The following is a 13,037-nucleotide window of genomic DNA, read 5'->3' as shown; positions in this document are numbered from 1 at the left end:
GTCCAAGCTTCTGAAAAAGGGTCATTAGACATTGTACATTAGACCCAAAACATTTACTCTGCTCTCTCACTTCACTTCACAGATGCTGCCAGACCTGCTGAGATCCTCCAGCTATCCACCTCTCTGATGAAGGGTCTAGGCCCGAAACGTCAGCTTTTGTGCTCCTGAGATGCTGCTTGGCCTGCTGTGTTCATCCAGCCTCACATTTTATTATCCTCCAGCTATTCCTGGTTTTGTTTCTCTAGGTTTGAATCTGTTTCTGCTGAATTTCCCTGCAGCAACAATCTCTCTACGTGAAAGTTCTGCTGTGAGCTGACCAGTGCCTTTACAGTGTCATACTTTTTCAACTCTTTTTTTCCTCTGGCGACATTGTCACAACATTGTGGTAAATTTGTGAATAGTAAGTGCGCACAGGAAGTGTACAAATGTCATAGCTTTTGTAGCAATGACATAAAACTGTTATAGAATTGTGACTGAGATAACAAGGTGTACAGTTGGATGAACACAACAGGCCAAAAAGAAGTTAAGCAGATGAGGAGGTAGGGAAAGCCCTCAAGCAAATTATTTAGCAAAATGTCCTATCCATAACGTTAAAACACAAACTTTGGGATCTTTCAGAATTAACATTCGTTTCAAAAGGGTGCTGACATGCTGTTAGGATGGCTGTCAGCGTTCAAGTGACTTTTGCAACTTGTGCATAGATTCAGAAGTATCTCAGGTCTCCAGAAAGTTTCTAATCAAGTGCCTCCCCTTGAATGGATCTACTGAGACGGAACCCAGTTGTGCAGTTCACACCTACTAGCAGTAGACTTCATCTGAAACAAAGCCTAGGTTTCATGCCTCCAAGTTTGATACTTAACAAAGAGAATGTGGTGAAACGGGTTCACTATAAGTAGGTCCGAATAATCCCTCATTTCCTTATTGTTTAGCTGGTAAACTAAATCTTCAAATGACCACTGCTGGAACCACTTTGTCTACGCTAGCTAGACTCCTGCTCATTATAAGGTAGATTAGCTGGCACCATCCTCCTTTGAGGTTGAAATGAGGAGGGCCTGCTTTGTCTCATGCTGCAGAGAAAACTACCAGGCAGTTGACTGAGAAAAGTTAAACAAGATATGGCTTATTACATGGTAACAATCAGATACCTATTACATTGCCTTCACAACAATGTCTACCAAACCAATGAGGAGACCCAGATGTAGGTTTGTCTCATTCAAGGTCCTCAGTTTTATGACCTGCCCCCTCCCTGTTACTCATGGCAAGATCCAATTGGGTGGAATTAACTTAATGCAGCCTTTAACATTAACCTTTTCAGACCCACTATCTGTTACAACATTTCACACTTCCAAATCATCCTGGGTGGGCAAAGAAGTGTCATCTGATCAAAACTGTCTTCAGATAACAAGGCTTTTACTCCAAGGATCAGGGAGGAAGCAAGTCAGCATGTGGACAATGACCAGAGACAATACCAAATGGACAGTAACATCTATGCATTGTTTAAAAAAATACAGAATGTAATATCTCAGCATTCACCAGTCCACCAATACGACTACAAGCGACTAACTTCAAAACATGCTGAAAATCAATCCATTCAAGAGAATCCATTAGTTATCATCATATATGTTTGGTGAATCTGCGTAGACTACCAGAGTGAAAATGCCTTATTGGGTTTGCAATGCATGCTTTCTCCTGAGCCAAGACAAATGACCAAATTATGAACTTCTTTATAACTTGCACAAGTGTGCTTAATATTCTCTCCACTTGAGTTTTTCCTTGATTGTATGCTGTGTGTGACATACCCGTGGATTTTCAAGAGGAATGTGTGAACAAGTTATCCTCTTTATCTAAACTCACAACAGCTTGTTATTTCTTTTTCATATTGAAGACACAATCAGGACTTAATAAAAAAAGTGTCTTCTTTTTCAAAAACACGTTGATTATGGCAAGAATATTGGGATTTTAGTGCTCTGTCTACCCAGTTAATACCTTGTACATAGTTTGGGTGTGGCTGCGAGTGAAATTTTAGCTGGAGGCCGGTATATTCCAGGAAATGCATGTGCCAACCCCCTTTACTCCAACCATTACATTGTCCATTTGAATCCCAGGCAACTTTACTGCCTGGTCTTTAGGTCCCGCCAGCACAATGCCCACCTGAAATGGGCAGAGGGAGTCATATGGCAGATCAGGCCTCCCGGCCATCTCCCTTTGGCACACACCTTTGTAACCTGAACACTGCACCATCATTAACTGCCTAAATGTGTGCTTGTTGAATGGATAGGAGTTGCTGATATTGGTAGGAAAAATTGGGAATAATTTTTGGAAAGAATAAAAACCAAGAATGTTATTTTCTGAACATTAAAAACAATTGAGTATGTTTTGGCTTGAGGGGCCTTCATTTTTCCAGCATCTGATGTATGAAGACAGCTGTGCATTGAACTATATGACCAGAACTGAAGGGACTGCTTCCATCTTATGAGAGTGCTATAGGAAAGATTTTGTGAAACCTGAAAAGGTTCAGAAAAGATTTACAAGGATGTTGCCAGGGTTGGAGGGTTTGAGCTGCTGGGAGAGGCTGAATTCGGCTGGGGCTATTCTCCTTGGAGCGTCAGATGCTGAGGGGTGACCTTACAGAAGTCTATAAAATCATGAGGGTCATGGAAAGGGTGAACAGCTAAAGACTTTTCCCTGGTGGGGGACTGCAGAACCAGAGGGCATAAGTGTGAGGTGAGAGGGGAAAGATTTTAAAGGGATGTAAGAGACAACTTTTTCATGAAGAGTGTAGTGCGTGTATGGAATGAGCTGCCAGAGGAAGTGGTGGAGGCTGGTACAATTGTAACATTTAAAAGACATCTGGATAGGTACATGAATAAGAAGGGTTGAGGGGGATAAGGGCCAAATGCTGGCAAATGGGACTAGATTTAGTTAGAATATCTGGTCAGCATGGACAGGTTGCTGAAGGGGATGTTTCCGTGCTGTACACTCTCTGACTGCATCGGCCATAGGTCGTGCTGTCTTATTGTACCGTGCGTTTACAAAATATAAAATGTCCTGCTCTTGTCAATTGGCTTCAAAGCATTTCACCTGAGACCTGGAAGCAACCCATTAACTGTGATCAGGAACGTGGACCTTGAAATGATAGCTGTCAAATGACAGATGGTCATTGTACCATTGCTAATAGTGTAACAGATCAGTTCTGAAACCAAACAATTGACACAAAATATTCAGGAACTGACTTAAGTAGAGTAGAATTTGAAGCAATAAGACTGAGTATGCGATGTGTAACATTCATATTGCAGGTCTACAACAAAGAGATGGGAATAGATCATCATTCCTATAGGCCCCTATGAATGTGAGCAGAGAGAAATGTAAAGCGGCTGTTTGATTAGGAAACACAGCAATTTGGCTTCGTATTAAATGCAGAAACATAAAATATTTGCATGACAGAAGAAGGTCATTTGACCCATCGTGTTACCGGTTGATTCAATATTTCTCACTTCTTTTTTCAATTCGTAACCTCTCTTTCTTAAGAAAAGGACTTGAGATGATAAACCACTTGCAATCGTAGATTTTTACATTCAATCAGTATTCACTCCTCAGCTGTTGTAAACCATGCCCAGTGAAAGGTCAGTTTCTGCGCTCTGCCCTTTGTAATAACCTGGGGAATGTAGCCACAATGCTGGTGGGAGGGATACCTGTTTAAGGTAATTTATTACCAGCGCACAAAGAGGAAATATAAGGATTCTTCCAATCCAGAAAGATAAATGGCACCTATGCGAATTAAGTAATTGTTTTAGAAGCTAACATTAGCTTAATTGCTTTAAGCATAAAGCTGCATGTGTTGCAGTCTGTCAATCTGAAATTAACCAAGGTGCACACTTGATAGAAAGTACAATGAAATGTAACATACTCCACCTTCAGCTGGTATCATTGATTCAATATGGTCCTGTCTGTTCTATAAGATCATCAGAACATAAGATAGAAGAACATCATTATATCATTCGGCCCATCACACCTGCTCTGCTGTTCCATCATGGCTGATGTGTTTCTCAACTCCATTCTCCTGCCTTCTCCCTGTAAACTTTGATCCCCTTATCATTGAAGAACTTATCTATCTCTGTCTCAGATACAGTCAATGACTTGGCCTCCACAGCAATGAGCTCCGCAGATCAATCACCCTGTTGCTGAAGAAATTCCTCCTCAACTCAGTTCTAAAGGATTGTCCCTTCACTCTGATGCTGTGCCCTCAGGTCCTAAACTCTCCTGTTAGTGGAAACATCTTTTCCATGCCCACTCTATCCAGGCTTCTCAGTATTCTGTAGGTTTCAATCAGATCCCCAATCATCCTTCTAAACTCCATAGAGCACAGATCCAGAGTCCTCAACTGCTCCTCAAATGACAAACCCATCATTCCTATTCTTGTAATCCCCATTTAGAAATTAGTCTACGCCTCTATTCTTCCTAGCAAAGTGCACAATGTCACACTTGCCTGTCCAAACATCATTTGAAACCTGAGTTAGCAACACAAAATTACACCTTCAGTGAGAGTTAGTCACCTTACCATAAAAGTCAGACTTAGTGAGGATCAGCTGCAACATGTTTCATGCAAGAATGCATAGTCCCTCCCTGGGAAATCTCACTCACCCAGTGTGCACTAGTAGTCTGGATATTCCCACTGTGCTACCCAATAGCTCAGATGATAGACTTGATAAATTTCGACAATGAAGCCGGGATGATAGGAATCTGACCTGCATCACGTTGAAGAGTCATCTCCTGGTTGAAAGTTAATCACTGACTTAATCTTATCCTTGTTCAGGATCAATCTGTCAACAAGGTGCATTGAGAAGCTGCCATTGTACAAATATTTGAGACTATAAGACTGTCAATCTGAAGCCAGTAATTCTAATGGCTTTTCTAAGAGATTCTCCTACACTTTCATTTGGAGTTTGTTAAACTTAATAAAAGTCATTACTGAATAAAGAATAAGTTGAAAGGTAAAATGGAAAAAGGTTTCAATTTTTGGCACCTTCTCCAAAACCAATTTTGCCAAGTTTAGAGACCTAATAAATGTGTACATCTCTCGGCGAGCTCTGTAATAATTATGACTATTATACGCTTTCCATTTTGCTATTTGTGGAAGCAAGCCAAGGGGTGAACATCTTTGAATACAGTCAAACATCTGGAATTTATAGTGTTCACACCCAAGAAGTGGAATTAGTTCAAAAGACCATATTCCCTTTCGTGTGAGCCACCATGTATCTAGGCTGTAACATTGCAGATGTACTCGCCAGAGGTCAGATTACAGCAGTCTTCTTACTGAAGGGTGGTTGAGTAATCTAAAGATACAACACCAGGGCTAGAGCTGTTTTTATAAACCTTATGCTTCATCTAATGAAGTTAAGACGGCACTTTGATTTATTGTCACTGTTTCATCTGGTTATTATTAGAGTCCACTACCTCTGCTTAAGGAATCATTTCTAGTCTTCTATTTCTACCTCTCCCTCTCTCCACCTCAATACCTATCTCTTTCACCAAATGTTTGTTCACCAGGCCCAATAGATCCCTGTGTTGGCTGGGAAGCAAAGTTTCTCTTGACGGTCATCCCAGTGAAGTGCCTAGGCAACTAAATAAGTGCATGTCGTGAATGATGCATAAATTACCAGGATTGGTATGTGAGTGCACCTGGGAATGTGAAATGAAAGTGGACCAATCTGTTATTGTCAAATTTGTGCGAAAAATCATCTATCATTCTGATGTTTTTCAGGTTACGTCCATTGGACATAGAGTTCATGAACCGTCTAGACAAAATAGTCAATATTGTCCCAGTTATCGCTAAAGCTGATACACTCACTTTAGATGAGAGACGAGACTTTAAACAAAGGGTATGTACATCTGACTGTCCTCTACACTGCTAATATACAATGTCCATTCCATTTTCAATTCTACCCATATTCAATTCAAAAATTTTTTTCTTCTTCATCATTTATTTAACTACTTTGAACCAAGACAGTTACAAATGAGTTGAGCTCAGCATTGGTTAATGCCCACAATTTCCTGATCTAACAATGTATCCTTCTAGAGCTTTGTAGAATGAGTTATTTTCCCTGCTGGTTTTAAAATTGGCCCATGTTCAACCTGCCCAGAACTGAAGGATTCTGGTTTTTTTTGTTTTGCTGAGGTTAGTTCTTTTACTGGAACGCTTTCTTCATTGGAAACAGTTGGTTGGTTCAATCAGAAGGTCTTTCTTGTAAAAGAAGCTTTGCTGTTCTTTCCCTTCCTCCTTCCTGGAACTTAGGGTTTCATGTATCTGTGTGCTGGGAGTCCTGGATTTCGGTAGCCAACATTGAGGCCAGTGCATTTTGCAGCAGACTGCACCCAGGCTGGGAAGGAGTGGAAGATTGGAGGAGAGGTGCCTGGCATCTCAGCATGCCATTGCTGACACTGACATGGGTGTGAAACCATCTCTGTCTGCCAGAAATGGAGGCCTAGAATGTGAACTGTGCGCGGACTTGAAGTAGCATCTGTCTAAATGGGCCAATGATGCATCTGGAGAATGTTGGCCTTCTGGTTTCATTTTGCATAGGAGCAGTGGGCTACAGCCCCCCATTGCAGAGCCCAGAGGGAGCAGTGGGAGTTCTAACCATAGAGTCATAGTGGTCTACAGCACAGGAACAGACCCTTCAGCCCAGCACCAGTCAAAAAAAGGGCCAGCACGGTGGCTCAGCACAGATGCCTCACAGCACCAGGGACCGGCTTTGATTCCAGCCTCAAGCAAACTTCTGTGTGGACTTTGCCCGTTGTCTCAATGGGTTTCAGTCGGGTGTTCCAGTTTCCTCCAAGAGTCCAAAGATGTGCAGGTTAGATTAATTGGCCATGCTAAATTGTCCCATGATAATAAAATGTGAGGCTGGATGAACACAGCAGGCCAAGCAGCATCTCAGGAGCACAAAAGCTGACGTTTCGGGCCTAGACCCTTCATCAGAGAGGGGGATGGGGGGAGGGAACTGGAATAAATAGGGAGAGAGGGGGAGGCGGACCGAAGATGGAGAGTTAAGAAGATAGGTGGAGAGAGTGTAGGTGGGGAGGTAGGGAGGGGATAGGTCAGTCCAGGGAAGACGGACAGGTCAAGGAGGTGGGATGAGGTTAGTAGTAGCTGGGGGTGCGGCTTGGGGTGGGAGGAAGGGATGGGTGAGAGGAAGAACCGGTTAGGGAGGCAGAGACAGGTTGGACTGGTTTTGGGATGCAGTGGGTGGGGGGGAAGAGCTGGGCTGGTTGTGTGGTGCAGTGGGGGGAGGGGATGCACTGGGCTGGTTTAGGGATGCAGTAGGGGAAGGGGAGATTTTGAAACTGGTGAAGTCCTCTCAGTCTCCATCTCAGGCAACCAGCTTGTAACTGATGTCCATTTCAAGCCCACCGACTCCCACAGCTACCTAGAATACACCTCCTCCCACCCACCCTTCTGCAAAAATTCCATCCCCTATTCCCAATTCCTCCGCCTCCGCCGCATCTGCTCCCACGATAAGACATTCCACTCCCACTCATCCCAGATGTCCAAGTTCTTTAAGGACCGCAACTTTCCCCCCACGGTGATCGAGAACGCCCTTGACCGCGTCTCCCGCATTTCCCGCGACACATCCCTCACACCCCGCCCCCGCCACAACCGCCCCAAGAGGATCCCCCTCGTTCTCACACACCACCCTACCAACCTTCGGATACAACGCATTATCCTCCGACACTTCCGCCATTTACAATCCGACCCCACCACCCAAGACATTTTTCCATCCCCTCCCCTGTCTGCTTTCCGGAGAGACCACTCTCTCCGTGACTCCCTTGTTCGCTCCACACTGCCCTCCAACCCCACCACACCCGGCACCTTCCCCTGCAACCGCAGGAAATGCTACACTTGTCCCCACACCTCCTCCCTCACCCCCATCCCAGGCCCCAAGATGACATTCCACATTAAGCAGAGGTTCACCTGCACATCTGCCAATGTGGTATACTGCATCCGCTGTACCCGGTGCGGCTTCCTCTACATTGGGGAAACCAAGCGGAGGCTTGGGGACCGCTTTGCAGAACACCTCCGCTCAGTTCGCAACAAACAACTGCACCTCCCAGTCGCAAACCATTTCCAGTCCCCCTCCCATTCTCTTGATGACATGTCCATCATGGGCCTCCTGCACTGCCACAATGATGCCACCCGAAGGTTGCAGGAACAGCAACTCATATTCCGCCTGGGAACCCTGCAGCCATATGGTATCAATGTGGACTTCACCAGTTTCAAAATCTCCCCTTCCCCTAATGCATCCCTAAACCGGCCCAGTTCATCCCCTCCCCCCACTGCACCACGCAACCAGCCCAGCTCTTCCCCCCCACCCACTGCATCCCAAAACCAGTCCAACCTGTCTCTGCCTCCCTAACCGGTTCTTCCTCTCACCCATCCCTTCCTCCCACCCCAAGCCGCACCCCCAGCTACCTACTAACCTCATCCCACCTCCTTGACCTGTCCGTCTTCCCTGGACTGACCTATCCCCTCCCTACCTCCCCACCTACACTCTCTCCACCTATCTTCTTAACTCTCCATCTTCGGTCCGCCTCCCCCTCTCTCCCTATTTATTCCAGTTCCCTCCCCCCATCCCCCTCTCTGATGAAGGGTCTAGGCCCGAAACATCAGCTTCTGTGCTCCTGAGATGCTGCTTGGCCTGCTGTGTTCATCCAGCCTCACATTTTATTATCTTGGAATCTCCAGCATCTGCAGTTCCCATTATCTCTAAATTGTCCCATAGTGTCCCAAGAAATGCGGGTTACATGGGTTAGCCATAGTAAAAAACCCCATGCAGGGTTTTGGGGATGAGGTGACTCTGGGTGCGATGTTCTTCGGAGGTTTGGTGCAGACTCAATGGGCTGAATGGCCTCTTTCTGCACAGTAGGGATTCTGTGATTCCATCAACTGTTCTATTCCCATTTTCCAGTGAAAGTGAATGTGTTGAGCTGGCTGGGACATAATGGGGTGGGGGGGGGTGGGATTCAAATGTCTGCCCCCAACAGAAGAACCACTTCCTCAGTCACCATACTATCCCCCACCTACTCCGCATCTTAAGGTGTCCTCCGATCATTTCAGCACACAAGGTGACTATTCAGCGTATCACATCAATACTAGGACTCTGTAGAGCTGCCCACTCAGTCCCATTGTCCCCTCTATCCCTGGCAGCCTGCAGGCTTACTTCCCTCAAGCGCCTGCCCAATTTTCCTTTAAAATCGTTGATCACTCAACCCCATCTCAAGTCCCAAGTTACCATTTCCTGGTCCTCATTCCATCTTTTAATAGGAGCTACTTCCCTTTCTCTGTCTTAGCTGTCAAAGTCCTGCACACCAAAGTTGGTCCCTCCTCAATCTCCTTTCCTCCAAGGAGAACTACCTCAGCTTCCCTGATGTGACCAATCAGGGGGTTTACCATTGACCAGAAACTGAACGAGACTGGTTATATGAAAACTGTGGCTACAAGAGCTGGTGAGACACTAGGACCCCTGCAGTAAGTAACTCCCCTCCTGACTCCGGAAAGCCTATCCACCGTCTGCAAGTAACCAGTCAGGAGTGTGATGGAATACTCCCCACTTGCCTGGGTGGGTGCAGCTCCTACAACACTCAAGAAGCTCGACCCCATCCAGGAGAAAGCAGCCTGTTTCATCAGCATCCATCCACCACCTCCACTCTCCCCACCACCAATGTATTCTCTACATCTCACCCAAGCACCTTTGGCAGCATCTTCCAAACCCACAATCTCTCACAGCCAGAGGGACACGAGCAGCAGATACAATGGAATCCACCATCTAAAAGGTTCCTCTCCAAGTCACACCATCCTGACTTGGAACTATCTCGCTGTTCCTTGACTGTCACCGGTTCAGAATCCTGGAACTCCCTCCCTAACAGAGCTGAACTTCAGCAGTTCAGGAAGGCAGCTCACTATCATCTTCGGGACTGTCTGGGGTGAACAATAAATGCTGGCCCAACCAATGACATCCACATCCCATGAATGGTTGTGAGCAGCGAAACGCCTCATCCCCAAACTGTGCCTGACTTTGCGTTTTGAGAGCAGTGCGAATTGAGACGATGCTTCGGGGAAAATAAACCCTTGTGAGCCAGTGGACAGCTTTTCTCACACAATGTCCTGTACGTAGTAAGTTCAGTCGCTGTGTTATTTTCAGTTCCAGTTCACTTCCTACATCCTTACCCTGCTGTAGGTTAATGCAGAAGTTCTTAAAATTGCATCTTCCAGATGTTCAGGCACATCCAGATTGTGTTTCGTAAAATAATATACCCGTCATGCATTGGTGCTCAAAAATCTGTTTCTTACTTGCACCCTGGCCTTTCTACATTTAATCATGAATATTTTCTTAAGCTTAAGACAATGGGTTCAATAGAAACTGGAGCTGATTGCATCAATGCAGGAATTCACATTTGGCACCTACCAGCTAATGAATCTCTTTACTTGTTCAATACATTAACACCTCTCCTACTAGCAGCCTCTAACCTCAGTCTTCTTCATTGATTTTTAGATTCGACAGGACCTGAGAAACTATTCCATTAGTGTTTATCCACAGACAGAATTTGATGAAGATCCAGAGGACAAATTGCTAAATGATACAGTGCGGGTAAGACTGCATGTTTGGGGCAAGCAATTGATAATTAAATCTTAGTTCATTGCATCCCAGTGGATAACTGAATCACAGTCCACAACAACAACACCAAAAACAAAGTCGCTGGAAAAGCTCAGCAGGTCTGGCAGCATCTGTGAAGGAGAAAACAGATTTAACGTTTCGGGTCCGGTGCCCCTTCCTCAGAACAGTCCACAACAGCCCAGTTGGTAACTGAATCACAGATCACTAGATCCCAGTTGGTAACTGAGTTTCAGTTCACTAGATCCCAGTTGGTAACTGAATCACAACTCATTACATCCTAAGGAATGATTGAATCTCAGTTCATTACATCCCAGTGGATGATTGAATCTCAGTTCATTACATCCCAGTGGATGATTGAATCTCAGTTCATTACATCCCAGTGGATGATTGAATCACAGTTCATTACATCCCAGTGGATGATTGAATCACAGTTCATTACATCCCAGTGGATGATTGAATCACAGTTCATTACATCCCATGGATGATTGAATCACAGTTCATTACATCCCATGGATGATTGAATCACAGTTCATTACATCCCAGTGGATGATTGAATCACAGTTCATTACATCCCAGTGGATGATTGAATCACAGTTCTTTACATCTGATTTGATTCGTTACTGGCTAGTTTGCAAGTTACGTCGAAGCATTTTCCTCCACTTTCTCCTTGATGCTAAAATCAGCAGTAAAGTAAGGAAACCAACCACGCCTTACAAACAGAAAATTGTTCTCTCCCGACAATAATCTACCTCTATTCCTCTCAATCGATTCCAACACTGTCAGGCCATGCTGTGGTTCTGCATTTGCTTCCCTCTTCCTTCTTGTGTGGCTTAGTGGTCACTTTCTGTCTGAGCCAGTAGCTGTAACCCTAACCCTAACCCTAACTCTCCATTGTATTCATCGGCAATAAATAAAAATCCCCAAACACACAGGCTTCTCACTACAAACTATTGACCATGCCACTACACCATAAATATTATTGAGGGAGTGAAATTTCAGATTTACCCTGCTATTTCGATTGCTAACAATATTGTTATGATTCAAATTAAGAATTATTACAACCAAAATTACCTTGGAGTTTTATGTTTAACTACTACTCCATAGTACCTCCCCAAACCTTCTCCAGTGTTGCCCACCAAACCCATGCCATTCTCTGCCACCTAGAAGGATAAGGGCATCAGTTGGGAATACCATCGCCCGTAAGTTCCCGTCCAAGCCACACTCTGTCCTGATTTGGAAATACGTCGTCGTTCCTTCCTGGTTGCAGGGGCAAAATCCTGGAATTTCTTGACTAACAGCACAGTCGGTGTACTCACCAGCCACTCCCACCAGCCCCCAGGGACCAGTTCAAGGTGGCAGCTCACCACCACCATCTCCAGGGCAATCAGTGCCACTGATGCCCAGATTGCATGAAGAAATAGTTGAGAAACAGTTCCACAGAGCGGCCTGGAATTTGCTCTTCTTTTTCATTCTGCATTGCTGCAAAAGGCTAACTCCACTATAACAGCAGAGCTTGTTCCAAATGTGCAATACAGCAGAAAGCTCTGCCCTAATATTGTCTGTAAAGATTTTGTAGCCTCAGATTGTTATCTCAGCCTCAGTCAGGTGAGATAAAACCAAACACACTGTCTCTGCAGCACTTTATTCAGGTTGCAGGGACCTGTGCCAATATAAAGTATCATCAACCTGCACATTAAATATTAGTACAGCAAGTAAAGTAGCATGTCAGAGGAAATGAACCATTTATTTCAAACATGCTTCAATTGGCCGCGCTCACACAACAAACAAACACAAGCAGAAAGCTCTGTTTTGCGGCCTTTAAAAATAGTGCCTGAAAGCTTCAGCATTGAGGTAACTCGCTGACTGACAATATAAATCTTGCACTCTCCCGCTGTCAACTTTCACCATTATAAAGTCTGATATTCTCTCTTCTAATAGGAACTGGCTTATGGAAACCACAGCACAATATGAATTGTACCCTCCCACCATCACTGCCACAAGACTGAATGAGAGGAAAAAAGGGGGTGGGGTTTCCACGTTAAATATCACAGGAATTTACAATGGGAGCAGAGAGGAAATATGCACCAGCTCAAGATCTTTAATGCATTGCAGATTGTACCTCATCAAATATTGCAGTCAGATAAAGACACTGTGAGTGGGGATTCACCCTCCCCTGATGATTAATGCTACTCGGTGCCTCACATAACTGAGATCATGGATTTTTCCTTGGGGATATCAGCACAAAACTTTTCATAGATCATAGAATCCCTACTGTGTGGCCCATTGAGTCCAAATCAACCCTTCAAAGAGAATCCCACCCAGACCTCCTCCATCCCTGTAACCCTGCCTTTCCCATGGCCAATT

At 44.7% G+C, this 13,037-nt stretch overlaps 1 protein-coding gene across 8 annotated transcripts in view; it reads left to right on the top strand.

The window, feature by feature from the left end:
* LOC125462212 (neuronal-specific septin-3-like) overlaps nt 1–13,037 on the top strand; it is a 411,217-nt gene that overhangs the window by 375,246 nt on the left and 22,934 nt on the right. For all 8 annotated transcript variants that reach the window (XM_048551946.2, XM_048551945.2, XM_048551949.2 and 5 more), the window contains 2 exons: nt 5,762–5,879; nt 10,551–10,646. In XM_048551946.2, the coding sequence (XP_048407903.2) occupies nt 5,762–5,879; nt 10,551–10,646 (214 nt within the window). The remainder of the gene's footprint in view (nt 1–5,761; nt 5,880–10,550; nt 10,647–13,037) is intronic.

Source organism: Stegostoma tigrinum, chromosome 23 (assembly GCF_030684315.1).
Source record: "Stegostoma tigrinum isolate sSteTig4 chromosome 23, sSteTig4.hap1, whole genome shotgun sequence".
In the NCBI taxonomy this organism is placed as follows: domain Eukaryota; kingdom Metazoa; phylum Chordata; class Chondrichthyes; order Orectolobiformes; family Stegostomatidae; genus Stegostoma; species Stegostoma tigrinum.
Note: the sequence above shows the minus strand (reverse complement) of the source record. Positions and strands in the feature narration are given on the sequence as shown.